The sequence below is a fragment of the Sapajus apella genome, unplaced genomic scaffold (assembly GCF_009761245.1).
Source record: "Sapajus apella isolate SASKATOON/1434 unplaced genomic scaffold, GSC_monkey_1.0 scaffold52, whole genome shotgun sequence".
NCBI classification, from domain to species: Eukaryota; Metazoa; Chordata; class Mammalia; order Primates; family Cebidae; genus Sapajus; species Sapajus apella.
Window position 1 is genome coordinate 6234527 of NW_022436992.1, and position 20110 is coordinate 6254636.

Sequence of the window (20110 nt, forward strand, 5' to 3'; positions counted from 1 at the left end):
ACACACACACACACACACACACACACACACACACACACACACACACACAAAGCCAGGTGTGGTGGTGGACACCTGTAATCCCATCTACTTGGGAGGCTAAAGTGGGAGAATCGCTTGAACTTGTTAGTGGAGGTTGTAGTGAGCCGAGATCACATAACTGCACTCCAGCCTGAGCAACAGAAGGAGACTCCATCTCAAAAAAAAAAAAGTTAAATTAGTCAATTAGGAAATTATAAAACTAATACTTTGTTCACACAACATTATTCACTTATTTAACACATTTGTTGATGATTTGAGTAATCAAGAGCAGTGCTTTTGTTATGGGTTGTTAGCCTATGCTGATTTATTTTAAATAGATATAGTAAGATCTATAAACACATATTTCTTGCCTCTTAATTAAATTAGTTGCATATTTCTACTTTGGGGTAGCCTTATTTAAAAAAAAAGTTTTTTATTTTAACATATTGGGTCACGAGTAGGCCTCTTAGAATTTAAAACACAATTATTAACTCCAGAGAGATTAGTATCTAATATAATCAACATACTTCTAACTAATTTTTACTGAACTCTAAAATACCATCTTTAAACTCTGCAGAGAAACCTTGCCCATTCTTGTAATACTGTCATTCAAAGAAAATAGCAGCTGGATGTGTGACACAAATCCTTTCGTAGTCGCTGAGTCTCAGGGACCAAGACACACTTTAATTGTCTTAAGATATCTCACAGGACAGAAAGAGAAGCTTCTCTTAATCAAAGTTTTATATTTGAAATCCTGTATCAATATTCATTTGAGTAAATATTTGCCTCAGATGTCATTTTAGGGGTATACTGTGTTCACATGTTTAATCATGTTTTCATTAAAATGTCATGTCTCAAGAAAATGTCATGATTTGGGAAATACTACTTTTTGTGAGTTTTAGAAATCTAAATACTAAAATTTAAACATTTCATTATTTTTCTATTCTAATTTATGTTTGAAATTAAAGAACTAGATAATGTAGAAATAAGCAATTTATAATGGTTTGAGTGAGGAAATCACATTGTATGAGGTCAAAATAGATGTTCTTGATGAAAAGTCAGTTGTAACTTGCAATTTTTATCCCATGTCCTAAAAGAATAAATATTCCTTCTAAATGTTTAGTTTAGTGAAAGTAGGAGGGAGCCATAGCAGAGACTAGGATTTCCTGGATACCCTCCCATCTTTCTTTTAGGAAATTTAAAATCAGAATTAGCCCTAAAAGCTTCTTAAAGAGGTAATATTTTATTTTAATTCTTTATAAACTATTTGTTGGATTTGACAGTTATAATTTTAACGTGTTAATAGTTTACTTAAGACTTTTTAAACATATTTATGAAAAGCACATATTTTTATGTGTTCATGTCTGGGTGAGTTTTGGAAAATAGCATAAACTGGCTTGCTTATAATCAACAGAAAGTTGTATCTTATGGTTCTGGAGGCTGGAAAGTCCAAGATGAAGGACTCTATAGGCTTCTCACTGGAAACTCTCATGGTAGAAAGAGGGAGAGATCTCTGAGATCTCTTTTATAAGGGCACTAATTCCATTTCTTAGGATTCTGCCCTCATAACCTAATCACCCCCAAAGTCTGCACCTCTTAATACTACCACTTTGGGAGTTAGAGTTTTAACATACGAATTGTAAGGGAACACAAACATGCAGTTTATTACTTTGTGTGTGCCTGTGTGTATGTGTTCAGTTTAATTCCATAAAGCACTAAACTTTTTGAACATTTTCTTAGAATTCTGATTCTAAGGAATGCACAAGGAATAGAATTACAAATCTCATATTGGAAATGAAAGTTACAAGATTACACACTTGTTAAAACTCCGAGGGAACAAATAATGTGTTTTCTCTATGCCAGGAGAGTGAAGCCTCTCCTCTTGCCTGCTTGATTTCTACTTTGGACAAATAGCATGAAAGCTGTGCAGACCTTGGCTACAATCTGAAGGAACCAGCCACAAGACAGGATTCTATTTTAATTGTGGGAAATTCTGATTATCTTCACCTAATCAGTTTTCCTATTGTAGGCACCATGTGCATGACATAATTTTAAAAGACTAACTGCATGATATTTGTTCATTTTTACCTCAAATGTTTTCTTAATGAAAACATTACCAAACAAACGTACACAAATCTTTAACTCTGGTCTTATTTATAGACATTTATAGTTAGTCAGATTGACTTCCTGTTGGCTGCTACAGTTCCTAAAAGACCCTCTCGTGTAGTAAGTATCAAACTTCAAAACAAAGGAAGGGATATTCTTTAACTGAGTGGTCCTCAGAATGTAGTCTTCAAACCAGTGGCATGACTATCACCTGGGACCTTGATAGAAACTCAATTTCTTGGGCTCTAAGACCCAGACTTACAGAAATGGAAACTCTCGGAGTGACACCCAGCAATCTACATGGTGCTACGAGCCCTCTGGCTGATGCTCAGGTTTGAGAACCACTATTGTAATGATAAACTATGTCCTTTAAATACGATTTTAGTATTAGGCATACATTGAAATGTGTGCAAGGCAAGTGTTCATGATAGTTGAATCAACTTTAATTGCTTAACTTCTGAGTGATTTAAAGTCATCTAAATATGTATGTGTCCTCTCCATAGAAAATCACATCTTGGAGGATGTGAACAAGTGTGTGATAGCCCTCCAAGAGGGTGATGTGGACACTCTGGACCGGACTGCAGGGGCCATCAGGGGCCGAGCAGCTCGAGTCATACACATCATCAACGCTGAGATGGAGAACTATGAAGCTGGGGTTTATACTGAGAAAGTGCTGGAAGCTACAAAACTGCTTTCTGAAACAGGTAAGCATGGGTGGCCAAAATGTTAATGCCGTGATTCGTTTCCAAATCTGAATAAGTATGTTTCATTGATTTCTGTAGGCATTGATGCTTCTAAATTGCACATGCTCATGGAAGGGTTGGAGTATTTGAGTGTTCTGTTCTTTGACTTTGAATTTGAATAATTTTAGGAGAATGACAATTTTATTGCTTTGAATGCATATATTTCTTTATAGTTTTCATATAGATCATTTGATTCTCACAAACACTTAAGTAGGCAGAAACATTTTTCTGCCTACTTCATTATCTCCAATTATGGATGAGAAAGTTTTATGGTTTGAGAAAATTATGGTTTGAGTTGGCTAAGAGGCTGGAATGAGGTCACAAGGTTAAAAAAAAGTGCAGATGTGATAGGAACTTGGAATCTGTAATTCAACATTTTCTTCATTTATTGCTTGAGAGGACAGGACATAAGGAAGAACTTTGAACAGCCAGTGGAAAGCATAAAGGTTCTAGATAGTGTATGGGTATGATGGGCTCAAAGAAAGATTGTGGCTGCTGACGAAGAGTCAGGCTTTCGGCACATACCCTTTCTGTCGGCACATACCCTTTCTGTCGGCACATACCCTTTCTGTCGGCACATACCCTTTCTGTCGGCACATACCCTTTCCTAGGTTTTCAGCTCCTAGGAAAGCTTTACATGCCCTTCTTCAGGGGCATGTGGCTGCCCACGGGACTCACTGCTATGATAAGGTGTTGTTACTTATGGAAGCTTGTTAGAGCTTGCAGAGGCATTGGGATAAAAAAAAATTCCACTGAATTAGCAGAACAATCTACAACTCTGGAGAATATATAAAAGACTGGCCTATTTTTTAGTAATTTTCCCTCTTGACCAATGTATTTGGGCTTCCTCAGGCCTTGTATATCTGTACATATAAGAATAGATACGTAGTTCAAGGAATGAGAGGAGACTAGGGAATAGAAAAAGAGAATGTAAGTCCACATTGGATAAGGTTGTTAATGAATAATGAATTGGTGCATATATCTGCACAGAAGGGCCTCTCCACTCAAACCCTAAGGGGTGCCTTCATGGGTTTGCATATGAGCTTTGAATGCCACTGGGCATTTTAAAAATAGCCATTTCTGAAAGGTCAGATATAGCCGTGTTCTGAGTTCTCCATGATGAAATATGTTGGTAGAAATATGTTGCTTTTTATGGGGAAAAGAATATTTACAAAGAGTTCTGTAGGCATTTGTTAGCCTGGAATAGCAAGGAAAAAAATACATCAACACAGGTATTTGTCATTGTCTTTGAAGTATAAACAGAAACAGAATGGCGTGGCATTGTGTTATAAAGAGCACGTCTAGAGATTGTTCCCCTTGAGCATCCTTATAGACTTATAATTAGAAATAATAACAAAAATAAAGATAAGATATAGCTGCATGTGAATTAGCTGAGAGTCAGCACTGCTTACTTCCACATAAGGTTGTCCTTTACATTCAATTGAGCAATACAAAGCAAGCCACACAGTATTTCTTTCCTTAATTGGAAGAGTTGTAAAAAGGTATTTTTTTCTGATTCTCCAAATTAAGGACTTTTTCTGTAGTAACCATTAGGGAGACCATCTCACATTTCTGTGGTTTTCAGCTACTAGCCCATCAGCCCTATTCTTGTACAAAGTCTCTGCTTCATGTGGGATATCTGACAGAGTAACACTCACTTGGGTCTGACACTAGATAAATAATGTCAGAGAAGGGTGGAAGACCTAGAGTCAGGGCTCCCTTCTTGCCCACTCATGACTGGTGGGAAGGACACTTGTGGCAGATGAAAGATACAGAGCATATTGCCCATTTTCATGTGACTTTCTACCCACAGATAACTCAGGCACTGTTCAAATGACATTTTAGAACTTTTTCTTATTATGTCTTGGACTGCTTCTACAACAGGAGTGCTGCTTACTAGGTCAAAATCTAAGCACAAGGGCAATTGCTTAGTTGATTGTGGTATTTTATCATAATTTTCACCCAAACTCTTGATATGTAAATAATTTTCTGGTTGATTTTTCTGCTTTAAAAAAACAATTAAACAGTCGTTCATCCTGGATTGTTGTTTCTAATCAAGATTTTTGCTCTTGTTGTGAGTTTTTAAAATTTTTAACCCTAGCTTGTGATGATTGAGCGCTCCAGGGGTTTAACTAAAGGCACCTTTCTTATTTTGATGCCCACATCCAATTCCTAATTGAAAATGGTAAATGAGTAGGACATTAAATTCTACTTTTCAGGATTTGCTGAAGTTAACTAGGAAAGTAACCAGGTAGAGACTGAAATAGTTTACATACAACTTCATAGAAAATAGAGGAATAGGTGTCAAGGAAAAGTAGGTGTCAGTGAACTGAGAGCTAGAACACAAAGGTATACGATTTCTTTAGTATTTGTCCCCAGTTATTCTTCTCTTTCTGAAACAGGAGTAATGTTATTTTTTGTGAATAACTAGAGAGGTTGCCAAAGAAATGAAAGAAAAACTTTAGCTGTTAACTCACTGATTGCTAATTAGAATTGCTGGGGAATGTACTTGCGCATGGCCACAGGATCAGTTCTGTAATTATGGTTGTACAAAGTTTTGTTGCTGTGTGTATGTACGTGTGTGTGTACATATATATATATAATCGAATGTGATTTAGTTCTAATGTCATTGTGTGTCTATGCTAAGGCGACTTAAGATACATGTCCTGAAAATAGAAATTCCTATGCATGCCCCTGATGCCCAATTATCTACCTTTTGGTTGGTTTTGTTTCTGACTTAAGCAATTTTAGAACCATGTTGAATTGGTCACTTTTCTATCTGAGTCTGTCAAATTTTGTCATGAGAGTACATTTTAGGCTGAAAGAGGGTGGCGGTGGGGGGAAAAAAAAGGGAAAAATGTCAAAAAGGAAAGATAAGGAAAAAGAATACAAAATGTCATAGTTTTTGTTGTGTTTTTGCCTTGCCACACCTATTAGGTTCTGCCCATTGATTTTTTTGTTTGATATTTCATTTAAAAATTATGTGCCATTAGATTCAATACCCTAAGTCAGAAGTTCTCAATCTCTGTACTGTTGACACTTTGGTCTGAGTAATTGTTTCTTGGGGACAGTTCTGTTCTGCCCATTATGGGATGCCTAAAAGCATCTCCACCTGCTAGATGTTTGTAGCATGTCTTTCTTCTACATGCCAAGTTGTAACTACCAAATGTCTCTAGGATTGCCAGATATCCTTGACATAAGTGGGGCGTGGTGGGCAAAATAATGTACACTGAGCATCACTGCCCTAAAACAAAGAAATAACCCAAAATAGGGACAAGTTAGGACAGGACAGATTGGAGCCTATGTACTGTGGACATAATGGAAAGGGAGAGGGGTGGGAGTATATTACAAAGAAGCATCTATAAAAGGGCAGAATAATCAAACAGCCTTGGCCAAACTGGATATTGCTGCTGAAATGTTTACAAACAGGCCAGTCCCTGTATAGACATGCGAATGGCTGCAGGGGTGGGTCGCTGTCGGGAGACTCCCACTTTACCACCTGGCTGCCCTCACTGAGAGGCTGGAAAATTGAGAGGTACCCAAAGAGTGACAACACCTCTGTGGTTTATTTTCCAGGAATCATTTTCTTTCTTCAGTGAAGACAGTGCGCTTTGACTGAGAGTGCTTCTTGTCTTGATAGGAGTGCTGACTTAAATTTAAGAAAATTTTGTAGATTGTTAGTATGCTAAGAATTATAGGGTGGCATTATGTACAAATTTACCTGTTCATTTTCTTATAAAACAATCGAGGCTGATGAAAACACAATAAACTGGATCTACAGCAGACCCATTATATACTTACGTGGCGTATTTGATGGGCTCTTCAATAAAACCTGAATGATAACAAATTGCCGACAGCTTGGTAGTAAGTACACGCTTGACCAGGTCCATCCTCATAGATCTCATTTACAAAGTCGGGTTGCTGCAGGAGGCTGAGGAGGGGTGAAAGCACATTCAGTGCTATCATGTTTAGATATACATACAGTAGCTTATTTTTCAGTGAATGGATTTTATTAAAATGTCATTTGTGTAAATTTGATAGCTGATTTAAGTTTGTGGCCAGGTGGGCATGACTGGGTTAAAAGATCTGTGAGATTCTAGCTGACATTTTTTTCTTCGGAGGAAATGATAGACCCCCCCCCAAAAATAGAAAAAATAAAGCACTTGTTGTTGTTGTTGTTGTTGTTGTTGTTGTTGTTTTGAGATGGAGTTTCGCTCTTGTTGCCCAGGTGGGGTGCAATGGCACGATCTCAGCTCACCACAACCTTTGCCTGCAGGGTTCAAGCAATTCTCCTGCCTCAGCCTCTCGAGTAGCTGGGATTGCAGGCACGTGCCACCATGCCCAGCTAATTATTTTATTTTTATTAGAGATGGGGTTTCTCCACGTTGGTCAGGCTGGTCTCAAACTCCCAACCTCAGGTGATCCACCCTCCTGGGCCTCTCAAAGTGCTGGGATTATAGGCATGAGCCACCATACCCAGCCAAAATAAAGCATATTTTAAAAAGGATTCTATGTTATGGAGCACTCTGTATGCAGAGATTAAAATTCCATTACTTTGGAAACTACGTGGGCCAAGCAGATGGTATAATTTTTACTTCCATGCTCTATAACCTAAAGTTTTATACGAATGAGAAGGTTTTTCTTTTTACATCATTTCTACATATTTTTGCTTAGAAAGTATAAAAGGACCAGCAAATAGAAAGCATCCAAACTAGAAATCTTATTGGGACTGTACATTTGGGCCAGGAGAGTGCAGTAGAATGAATCCAAAGTTAGGACTCAGAAGAACTCAATTACTTTACTGCTACCATCTGTGACCTTAAACAAATCACTTAGTGCCTCTGGGACTTGGTTTTCTCCTGTATTGCCCAATGTCTTGTCATTCAACAATGGGTCAGTATTAATTGTGCAATATATGCACCAGTGTTGGTGGCTTCCTGCTGACTGCACTTGGCATAAGCAATTATTGCCTGAGTCCCTTGTATAAACCCTCTGCACCATCTGGACAAGGGCCTTCCTTATTCTCCAGGCAAAACATATCCAGGCTGTTCCCTCTGTCCTCTCTGCAGTGTTCTTCATCTCCTGCTTTACATTCAGCTTCTCCTTTAAGATATAGCTCTAGTCTCAGTTGGAGACAACAGAAAACTATTAGTCTTTTGACATTTAGTATGTCCTCTTCAGAGTAAATTGCTGTGCTCATAAATAGATTTTCTGTTTTTAGAGGCAAGTGTTTCTATAGGTAGCCACAGCCTAGAATGGTGTTATCATGTAACACATTTAATATGTGTGTATTGATTAAATGAATACCAAAAACGAGGACATTACACTTTTTCTGTATAGGTCCAATAGCAGCCTCGGGTTTGCAGCTCAAGACCAATTTTTACATATCAATGGAAAATCATCTGATTGGCTTTTTGGCATATGCGTCCTTCAGTTGGACTGATTTGTTGCCAGTAGAATAGAGTTGTATGATTGGACGGGTCTGGGTGACGTGCCTATCTCTGTGGCTGGAATATGAGGGGCTGGAGTATGAGACTGATATCAGAAGAAGGTGGTAGCTTATTGGGAAGACAAACTGTTAGGTATTTGAGACAGGAAGGACTAGCCACAGCATGAGTTACTTCTGCATGACTGATTTTAAGTTGAAAATGTAGGAAGAATGAGAGGGAAATCTCATCCAATAAAGAGACCTTAAATAGATAATGTATAATTTGTCTCAATGTCCTTTTTTATATGACTAAAACCTATATACTCTAAGTATTAGAGGAATCTCATTAGCTTTTTGTTTTTTGTTTTGTTTTTAGTTTTTAAATATCTATATAATTTTTTTTAAAGCAAATATAAGGTTTGGGGCTCAGAGAACAAACATTACTTTGCACAACAAGCATGCCAGTTTCCCATGTTCCATTGTTCCCATGTTCCTCTCTTCCGGCAATGTGATAAGGGCGGATGGATTCTGTACCTACAGTGAAGATCTGTGTTATAGGTGGGGAGCCATACAATTATGAATCTAGGAGCTTATATAGAAATTGGTGCTCCTCTTGAGGGCAGGAGAGACACTTTTTTTTTTTTTTCTGTTTTTTTGAGACAGAATTTCATTCTTGTTACCCAGGCTAGAGTGCAGTAGTGTGATCTCAGCTCACTCAACCACCTTCTCCCGGGTTCAAGTGATTCTCCAGCCTCAGCCTCCCTAGTAGCTGGGATTAAAGGCACCTGCCACAACGCCCAGCTAATTTTTTGGTATTTTTAGTAGAGGTTGAGTTTCACTATGTTGGCCAGGCTGATCTTGAACTCCTGACCTCAGGTGATCAGCCCACCTTGGCCTCCCCTAGTGCTGGGATTACAGGAGTGAGCCACTGTGCCTGGCCATGTTTTCTCTTTTAGTGAACAAATTCTGTCCAGGAGAGGTACCTAGGTTGTTAAAACCTTTTGGAATATAAATGCATGGTTCCTAGTTTTATCCCTTTTTGAAATGTAAACATATCTCTGGGAAGATAAGCCTGTAAATCTCTCTCCAGATTATTTCACTGTCTTAGGACTGCTGTTTAGTTAACCATTGAACCAGGTTACCAGTATTTTTGTTCAGAAAGGCTTGACCATGCAGAACATGAAAATATTTCCTATACACTAGTGTGTTTGGAAATGATGTTTTCTCCCACAATTCAGACATGTTCAGCTCTCTCAGCATAAGAGGCTGAAGAACTATTTCAGGAAATATAACCATAACCAAGTAGTTTACAGTATAGGAATGTAAATGATTCCTCATCAAAAGAAAAGTAGCTTGACCTCTCTCCTAAGACAAATGCAAAGTAAAAACTACTTTGAGAAACCATTACCCATCAGAATGGCAAAGATCCAAAAGTTCTATAATATACTCTTTCGTGTCCTATTTTGCTTGTAGATGTGTAAAATGGAGGAAATTTGACATTTTCTATCAAAAGAACATATTTAACATTTGAAAAGCAATCTAACTTTTAAAAATCTGTTCTTCAGATGTACTGACAAAAAGTATAAAAACATATGCACGAAGTTATTTATTGTAAGACTGTAGGCTAGGAACAACACAAATATCTAGCCTTAGGGCACTGGTTGAATAAATTAGGGTATAATTGCACAATGGAGTATTATGCAGCTATAAAACAGAATGGGATATAATCTCTGACTATATTTTTAGGTTAAAATGAGGTGGAAAAGGTATGTATAACATGTTCCTTTTCTCTTTTTTTTTTTTTTTTTTTTAGGCAGAGTCTTGCTCTGTCACCCAGGCTGGAGTGCAGTGGCACAATCTCAGCTCACTGCAACCTTGCCTCCCAGGTTCAAGGGATTCTCCTGCCTCAGTCTTCTGAGTAGCTGGGACTACGGGCACACACCACCATGCCCAGCTAATTTTTGTATTTTTAGTAGAAATGGGGTTTCACCATGTTGGCCAGGATGGTCTAGATCTTTTGACCTTTTGATCCACCCGCCTCAGCCTCCTAAAGTGCTGGGATTATAGACCCCTGTATTTCAAAAAAAAAAAGGTAAAAATTACATAACACGGGAAGAAAAATATACAGTATTTTATTCCAACAATAAAGCCCTTAATGTGAAGGTGGAGACAGGGTAGACATAGGAAGATTCACAATCGTATGTGTATGGGCTATAAATTTGTGGTGACACAGCAGAAAAAACAGCACTTCTCTAGCGTCTGTTAAAATACAAACAAAAAGAGAGACGTGAATCACCAGTTCTGCATGGATTCAGAATCCTGGGAACTAGAAAGTACATGTGCTTCGTTGTCGTTTCAAGGACATCAAAGACCACATCTGTGATAACGGCAGTGGAGAAAACCAGGGGCCTGCATATTGCACCTAGCAGAGACAGTACTGGTGTCCACTGGAATTGGTGGCCTGGATGCTTAAATTGTGCACAACTGAGGCTGTAGTAAGGTCCCATCACCTAGATTCTCTGACAGGGGAAACTGCCACATCAGTGGTAGGTGTTTGAATCTGAGGAAGAATATGCTTACAGCCACTGGTTTGGAAGCACATGTGGTACATCCTTGGAGAATTCCAGAAATAGTTTTGGTAAGGAAAAAAATGGGAAGCTTTGCATGTAGCCAGAGAGCCTGAAATAACAGGCGGACAAAAGAACCAAAGAAGTACTGTATATGGCCAGAGTAGCCCCCAAGTGACCTCCTTGCTGAATTTTAAAATTGTTTTGCAGAGACAGGTCTCGCTCTGTTGGCCAGGCTGGTCTCCAGGTCCTAGCCTCATGGGATCCTCCTACTGCAGGCTTCTAACGTGCTGAGATGACAGCACTTTTCCTCTCATTCTACATGATTTCCTCCTTGTCAGTGAAGTCCCCTTTCTAACCAGACCAGCCGAACCCACTCTTCTGTGTGCCTATTACCCTTATTATCTGTGTCACTCATTTGGAACCTACCATATACTGCCCAGTATTTCACCTTCTGTGTTATCCGTTTTTCTATTTATTGCCTGTCTTAATGTTTATATCTGTCCTCTGTCCATCTTAGTACCTGGGGTATGTGTGTATGCATTGATTTTTTTTGTGTGTTTATTAAATTTTAAACTCTGAAGGTCTGAGCCTATCTCTTGGTTACCTGCAGCTTAATTAAGAGTTAAAACTCAAAAATGTTAATAATATAAACGAATAACATAATGATGCAGTTACCTCATTCTGGGGGATTAAACCCTCCTTAAATTGCATACTTAATGATCAAGATAAGAATCTTTTAAATTATGTGCAATAAATTTTTAGCAAGTACTTTATTACATCTTAATGCAATCTAAGTATTTAAGCATCACGATGCCAAATTAGACTATTTATTAAGCTAGGTTTTGACAAACACTGTAAGCTAAATAAGGCATCATGCTCATGCTCAATACCTTATTCGCTCCTTAAATTTCAGAATTAAATGTGCCATCATTTTAAGTTATAAACCATTTGTGATTATTTTTGAAATGCTTATTTTAAAATAGAAGAAAACTTTCCAAGCAAGCATTTTTTTTTTTTTCCTCAGGAAAAGGAATTTGTGTCTAGACAAGAGCAGATGGATGCTCCCTGATTCTCTTAGGGTAGTTGTCGTGAATGGAATTTAGAGAGTTTTTTTTCCCTCCTTCTTCTAGGCAATCCTTTTTCATCTTTCATCAAACAATTCAGCTCATGGGTTATGTATTGCCTTCTGGAACTTAAATTTGATTTTTATGTTTGAAATATACATTTATAATTTTCCAAACATGAATTTATGGAAATGAAAGCCTTTAGAAACTCCCACAGAGGTAACAGATGATTGACTCTGATGAAAGAAAGTCCAAGAATGTATGCAGGAACAATTAGGACTGGCAAGATGATGATAGTTGTCTGGAGAGGTAGAAACAGCTGACAAATAGCAGAGAATAAGGAGCAGATTAAGCTAGTGTACTGTTGTTCTTGCTGCTGGGTTCCAATTTTCAACTTCCAACCTGATGTCTCAGGACAGAAGAGAAGCTAGTATATCCTTGGTCTAAGCAGAGGAAGATTGAAATTCAGAGAAAGTATTTAAGGTTTATTTCTACATTGCCTCTTCCACATTCTTAAAATGCATTTGAGGACACTTAAGATTTAAATTCAATCAAGTGATACAAATTAAATAATTAAAGTAGTGTAAATATGAGATAGAAGGGAAATGGTTTCAAGAGTGTATCGGGGTGGCTGATTAGAAGCAATGTTTCGACTGGGCTAGGGAAGCTGAATTTGAATTGTTTTTGTTTTTTGGAAGTTACTATTTTGTTGGTAAAGTCTTTCAAAGACTTTCATCATGGATCTGGGGAAGTCATAATGGAACACACAGTGTTTAACACTGGTCTTCTTGGCAAGCAAGATAAGAAGGAAAGTTCTCGGAGGAAGTTTATCAAAACTTGTCTTGAGTGCAAATTTCACAGGAAATTCCTTATTAAAAATGCACCAGTGTCACGAGGATGATCCGGGGCTGCTGAGGGGAGAGAAGGGCATGCAACTGGGGAAGCTCGGTTTTCAAAAAAATTGTACCAACTGCCCAGTTTTCAGATTTCAGCAATAATTGGTAGGCTGTGTCCTATTAGGCCCACCTTTTTTTTTTCCCATGGTGATTTTGCGTGGTGGAAACACACTGTGTGTGCATGGGTCAATGCAGAAAGTCATGGTGTGAAGGCAGCCCCAAAAAGCATTTACTGTGGCTCTTTCACGTGCTAGGTAGCATGGAAATCATCTGACATGCATCCTACTTGTTTATATGTGCCTCCAAGGCAGAACGTATTTGTGTTATTTACCACTCAATTCCCAATGCCTAGGGTACTCCTTTGATTTGCATATAAAATTTAGTAATAAACTTGTTGAATGCATTATTTCTGATCTTTATGTAAACTCTGAAGGGCGATGATCATTATTTCTGTTTTATACTGAGTACACTGAGGCTTAAATTGTTTTAATAACTTTGGTAAAATTAAATATAAAGATTCATTTACACATTTTCCTGGAACTAATAAATATACATGAAACATAGATTAAGTATCAATGCTACAATTAAACAGAAATTTTAATGTGTCCTGCTAGCTATTTTTTACCAATGTTGTTACTTATGGCATAGCTATTTTTACTGATAGTTTTACTTATGACATAGCGTACTACATTAGTTATATATTTCTGTGTAACAAATTACCCCCAAATTTAACTTGCCATGTGGGCTTTTCTTTAGAGTAGCTTCCATCAGAGTAAGCAACCAAGAGAGTAAGAAAGCAGAAGCCAGCATCATTTTTCATCTCAGAAGTGGCATCCCATCTTTTTTTTGCCATACTCTGTTGTGAATCACTAGTTCCAGCTCACATTCAAGGTTGAGGGGATTACACAAAGGCATGAATACCAAGAGAAGAGGAATTACTGGGGGCCCTCTCAGAGGCACCTGTCACACATACATATTTGCAAATACATGAGGATAGGAGACCGTAAGGCTAATGAATGGCATAATAGATAAAACAGTCATAGGGTGTGTGAAGAAATCCCACAACATGGACTTCATAGGGACATATTGAAATGCTGGTATCATAGCCCTATTACCTTGTGCAGTGGCATTTAGGGCACAGAGGGTCTACTGAGGCAAGATGGAGCCATGCAGTATGTGGCCAGGAGGAGGCAGAAGAATAACAGAGCTAGCTCACCGAGAAGGAAAAGGCTGTATTGGCTCAAGGCGATTGGAGAAGTGGGTTGGAGTCAAAGAGAACAGACAGAGTTGGGGAATTGTACATAGAAGATACAGCTGGCATATAATTCAAAAATCAGTGTACATGTCAAAGGGAAGAAAAATCTAAGGGCATTATCAGGAAAAATTCTACGTGAGTTAGGTTTAGATATTCGAATATTAATTACAGAAGAAGCTCTTTAGCCTGTGGTGTCGGGAGTCATAACCAACATGCCAGTGTGTGTACACAAAATTGGGGTGGAAGTGATAGCTCTGGATAATGTGGGTACTCTTAGCCAAGTGCTTAAACAAGATTCCAGCCACCCTTGTACCTCCTAGGGAAGGCACATGGTGGAGCACATGGGTATTAAATACATGTAAAAATGAAATAGTCACTATTTGTGAAGTAGACTTACAGATCCATTTGATTACTTCTTGCCTAGTAGGTAATGCCCCCCCACCAAACATCTCTAAAGAGATTCTGAGCTGAGGATTTTTAAAGTCCCCTGTGTGGGGGTGACTTGGGGGAAATACTTAAAGGCCTTCTATTAACACAATTCATGATGGTGGGCAGCTTCTATGATTTGTATTCTGTCTGAAGTGAAACTAAAGGTAGAGATGTATCATGGCTTCAGTTTGGGGTAGTTTCTACTTCTACACTGACTATGAACTGGAACTTCAAACTCGGTCCCCTTAGAACTGATTATGCTTCATGGAAGTGAGGAACCATTAAGGCACACCCAGTGCCTTAGCAATGCCAGTCAGACTTCCCGTTGGGCAACTTGAGGGCCCTAGTAGTTTGTATCATACCTTTACCTTTCTTTTCCCCTCTTTTGGCATCGAATTGGGGGCCAACTGAATAATCCCGTAGCAGTATCTGATAGAAACTATTTTTGGGAAAGAACTCTGTACCTGTAGAAAACATCAAACACCACTTACCTGGTATAGGGGACAGTGAAATGGCCCCACAGCCATTAATACTTTCTAGCTCCAATTACTCTGATCTTTCCCTAATCCTTACCAAATTTCAACTGTTGAAGTAGAGGCTCAGTGACTCTCTGTGATGGGGGAGGATATTGTACTAATTCCTGCACTGGAATTAGCCACAATTCCATCCCTGTCCTGATAATTTATTTTCTTTTTAGATTCCTTTAAATGCTCTTGTTTTTTTTTTTTTTTTTAATTTATGTTAACACTTACTAAATTGGTTATCTCTCTGCAACAGGGGCTTTGTCTATTTTCTTTTCTCTCTGCTCCATAATAAAATTTGTGCAAGGAACACAGAGTGTGTTGGCTGACTGCACCACCACAGTTGGGTGACCCCAGGGCATGCAGATGTGTTTGATTGGCCTTGGTGAACTAGTTGAGGATAGAATTATGAATCTTTCTCTTTGCTCAATGGTGGCACTCCTTCTGAAGAAGCAATCCTGAGGATCCTGAGCTCTGGTTTCTGAAATGTCCCTGGAGACCAAACCTAGAAATGCCCACCAATCACTTGTTAAATGACTCGTGATAGTCTTTAATAAAATTACTGAACCAATGCTAAATGATGGGCAGAAAAAGAGAGACTCGGTATGTGAAATGTGATGCTACTCATTTTGTCCCTGAAATACTGGATGACAAAGGAGTTCTTCATCTTAATTTTCCCCGTTTATTCCTGTCCCATTCTTTTACCTCTCATTCTTCTCTTCCCAGCTGGATAGACTGTCTGTGCTAGAAGCAGGAAAGGAGTTTAAATGCAAAGAATGAAGCAGAGATGTTCTCTGTTTGAAGGTGGCTTATATGTGAAACAGTTAAAATACAAAAATACCAATGAACTAGCCTAATATAGTATACTAAGTACTGTAATTCTGTGTGTGTGTGTGTGATTAGGATGCTATAAAATTAGAGAGAATTGTAGAGAACTCTCTACTTTGGGTGTCTGGGAATTAAAGAAATCTTTACCATAGAAGTTAGTTCTACACTGAATGAGGAGGAGTTCACCTGGGCCAAAGACAAGGATGTACATTTCAGTATGAAAGAATAAATTATTCATAGATATGTTGCTATGTGTCCATTTCATATTTGGAGACATTGAAGTAATTCTACCTCTCTGGAACATTTCAGAGTATGGAGTAATAAGGGGTGAGACACACAGGAACTTTATAGGCTTTTTTGTGTATATGCTTGTTTTTGTTTGTTTCTCCATAAAGAGGTTTTCTAGTTCTCTCTGTAGTATAGGGAATCATTGGAATGTTTAAAGCAGCGGTAAGGACCTTTTATATGCTTAAAGGTAGCGAGGTTGCCTGGCTGTTCACCTCTATTACCTTCGATTGACCTTGGATTTTGCCCTTTGGGTTGTCAGCAGTCCTATTTGAATATTTAATGCAACTTCTCATTCATTTAACTAACTCACCCTATGCTCTGAAACTTCACCCCTGACGTCTCTCAGGAGAATTCATTCCAGAACTTTCTCACCTCTGGTTTAGGATCTCGATCAACACTGGAATGATGTGACCTTGATTTTTATATGCATACTTAACTCTGATTTCATTACTACTCCTAGAATGTCATCGTTTCGTGGCCTAGTGTGCATCTTGCATACAGAAATATAACTAGTATTAAAAAGTTGATTTTTATTTTGATCACCCTTTCAGGACATAAGCTATTAAGAACAAATGGGCATTTCTGATAAATAACTGTAAAGTGGTGCCTACATTTTTTGGATGTAATTCAGAAAGTAGAAAGCAGCTTCTATTTATATTCCTATATCAAAAATTCTGTTAATACATGTGTGAATCACAAAGGCAATGCTGTGTTTTGTCCTAATTAGTGAGAGGCAGAATCAGCATCATATTTGAGGAAGTTTGAAACTTTTCCTGTCTCAGTATTACTTTTGGGGTATTTAATTATTTTAGATATTAATAAAGCATTAGAAGAATTAATAGTCAAAATAACATCTTAGGTTCTGTTAAGATGGGTCATTTTTCTATAAACTTCTGTTTTTATGTCCATCACTCTTCCTTTTTTAAGACGAAGTTCTCACTCTGTCACCCAGGCTGAAGTGCAATGGCACAATCTTGGCTCACTGCAACCTCTGCCTCCTCAGTTCAAGCGATTCTCATGCCTCGGTCTCTCGAGTAGCTGGGATTACAGGTGCCCACCACCACACCTGGCTAATTTTTGTATTTTTTGGTAGAGGTGGGGTTTAACCCTGTTTCCAAAGCTTGTCTTGAACTCCTGACCTCAGGTGATCCACCCAACAGGCATGAGTCATCGCACCTGGCCTCATCACTCTTAAAGGCAGAATAGCATAAGACTGAATGAGGAAAAAGAGTAGCAATGTGGAGAGCAGATATACTGGTGGCTAAAGAACAGTAGCAGTTGACAAATCCCTAAGTAAATATTCAATGTACTTAAGATCGGTCTCAGAGAAAGAGTTTCTTAACGGTCAGACCCAGAAAAACATTGACTTATGGTAAGAAAAAAATGATCGTCTTGTCAGTTACAGTAAATACAATCAATTGAATGAGTTCAAGTTTTATGTTTTACTGGCCGAGGAATATAATAAGATGGTTTAAATATTAAGGCTCAATTGTACTTTGAGCCCTTCTTTTTTAAAATAAAGATCTTGTACCCTCTCCCCTATCGTAATTTTTTTTTTTCTTGAAAGGTCGATGGTATTTCTGTTAAAAAGTTCCTTGTTTCTGCCTCTTCTGACAACCCCAGGTCAGTAACGCTGTTTATACCAAAGCCCTACCATCCAACTCTCACCAAAGAGATACTATATGCTATGCTGGTACAAATAGAATGCTCTTCTCCAAACTTGGTGTCACAGTCTTCTGACTTACAGAGCATTCCTCATGAAAATAGTCCATTTAGGTTTTATCTTTCCCGTCTCTCCTTTGGGTGCAGAATCAGGAGGTAGTTTTAGCAAGATAGCAAAAACCCCAATTACTTGCATATCAACCTAACAGCATGTCACCTTCCACATTTTCCTCTTCCTCGTCTCTTCTTCAGGATGACCTTGCACAAACAAAGCGACACTATAACCTTTCTCACCCCTTTAGATTCGAGAAAGGTCTTCATGCAGATAGATGTGTGTTCCTGTGGGTTGGGGTCTAAGTGGTGGGCACTTTCCCACCCAACTTCCTAGTTTGCCGTTACTAAGGCAGAATATTAACTGTTTGATCACAGTCACGATTTCTGAGGGACTTCCCCATTCAATAAGATTGTTCAGATTGGTTTCTATTATTGGGACATGTGATAGAACTTTATTTTTTCAGAGCCCAGTTCTATAAGAAATACAACCTTGAAAACAATTTGATTTCTTTTTAAATATGTGAATTATGAAAAGATTCAAAGATACAAAAAGAAAAGAGACTAATATGACAGATGTCGCTCCCTCCTTCTCAAAGGTAACTACTATATTTAAAGTGGATATATATCCTTTTAGAACTGTAAGAACATATGCAAATGTATATGTTTAAGTTATGCACAGTTTTCATTTGTGTACTTTAAAGTTTTTCACAAATGATATTTCTTTTCCTACTCAAATGATATGGTTTTTCCCACTCAAACTTTGACCTCACGGCTTACTATTTTAACATATTGACTGTCCCCTGACTCACATCCCTAAGTCTGTTTTATCCTACCCAGATGCACAGTCTGTGCATCTGCAGTGAGCTTCTCAAAGTGGCTCCTGAGTTGAAGGATTCGGAATAGGACTGGGGTAGAGCCTGTTGACACAGCTCCCTTAAAGCAGTTTTCTTTCTCAGGTTTTATATACTTTTCTTCTTAACTCTTTAAATATATAACCTAGCAAGAGAGAACTGTAACCGTAGATACACAAAAACATTTCTGTGACCCCAGTGTACAATTACATACTTCTCCTAACCAGCATCTCTTTAGAAGTTAATATTTGGCCAAGCCATAGAGAACGCGCCAAATCACTGCGACTGAATTTTACTAAATCTTGTCAAGGCACTTGCCAAAATGATGTGTAACCATTGTGCTCCCATCGGTAGTAGAAGGGTTCCCTTTTGTCTGCGTGCTGAGTAGGATTAATATTATGCTTTAATTTGTTTACCTATGCCAACAAGTATGAAATTACATCTCATTGTTTGCATTATAATTTCTCCAATTCAAGTCTTACTGTGTATTTATCAGCAATATGGATTGCTTTTCTGTGAACTGAGTGTGATAATTCTTTGTCAATTTTTAATATTTTTTCTTATTGATTTTGGGGAGTAGCCTATTTACCCTCTATACATGTAGGAGCACTAGTTTTTTTGTCTGTTATATCCATAGGGAAAAAGTTTTATGCCCCTAAAAGCTACTTTGTGGTATTACATAGAATTGTAACATCGATCATGCTATGGCAACGTAGACATCATGGAGTGGCATTAATATAACTAAGTTTAAGTAAGAGGGAATTTGTAATTATATTTAAGAAGATACTTATTCTCAAATTCTAATGTATACAAAAATAATGTCATGCTCACTATTCAATCCTTTAAAAAAGTTTATTCCCAATACAAATGAATAACTCAAATAGTCTGAGTGCAATGCAGTGGTTTTTAGAAATATAGCTTTATTTGATTCATATTTGTGGCAATACAGCTTAATATTTCCCAAATTCTTTTATCTAAATATAGCTTAAAAGCCCAAATGAAAAATTCAAGTAATATAGAGAACCAATTAAAGCAATCCATCCATAGAAGGAGATTTCCCCATGCATGCTATGGTTTTGATAATTTCTACTAAAGTGTGGGCAAACTGTTTTCCTCTAATCCTGCTGTTTCCCCCTCCTTTTTTAAGTTTGACTTTTCCTGGTAGAAATACATTTTCCAGGAATGGTTTACCTTGAATACTCTGACCCTAGAGAGTAAAGTAATTTAGCAGAATTTCTCGCATAGGGATTAAAATAGGTATTAAAGTATCCACAGAGGATGAAAGTGAGTATAAAGAGGAATCAGGCATGAAAGTTCAGAAATGGGAATAGATGAATGATGTTTCTATTTTATCGTCCTTGTAAATAAAATGAATGTGCTTTTGGCTTTCATTTGCT

General features: G+C 37.9%; 1 protein-coding gene across 7 annotated transcripts in view; it reads left to right on the forward strand.

Annotated features, from left to right (window-relative positions):
* Nucleotides 1-20110, forward strand: part of CTNNA2 (catenin alpha 2) — a 1139605-nt gene that overhangs the window by 1038318 nt on the left and 81177 nt on the right. For all 7 annotated transcript variants that reach the window (XM_032243720.1, XM_032243721.1, XM_032243722.1 and 4 more), the window contains one exon: nucleotides 2628-2828. In XM_032243720.1, the coding sequence (XP_032099611.1) occupies nucleotides 2628-2828 (201 nt within the window). The remainder of the gene's footprint in view (nucleotides 1-2627; nucleotides 2829-20110) is intronic.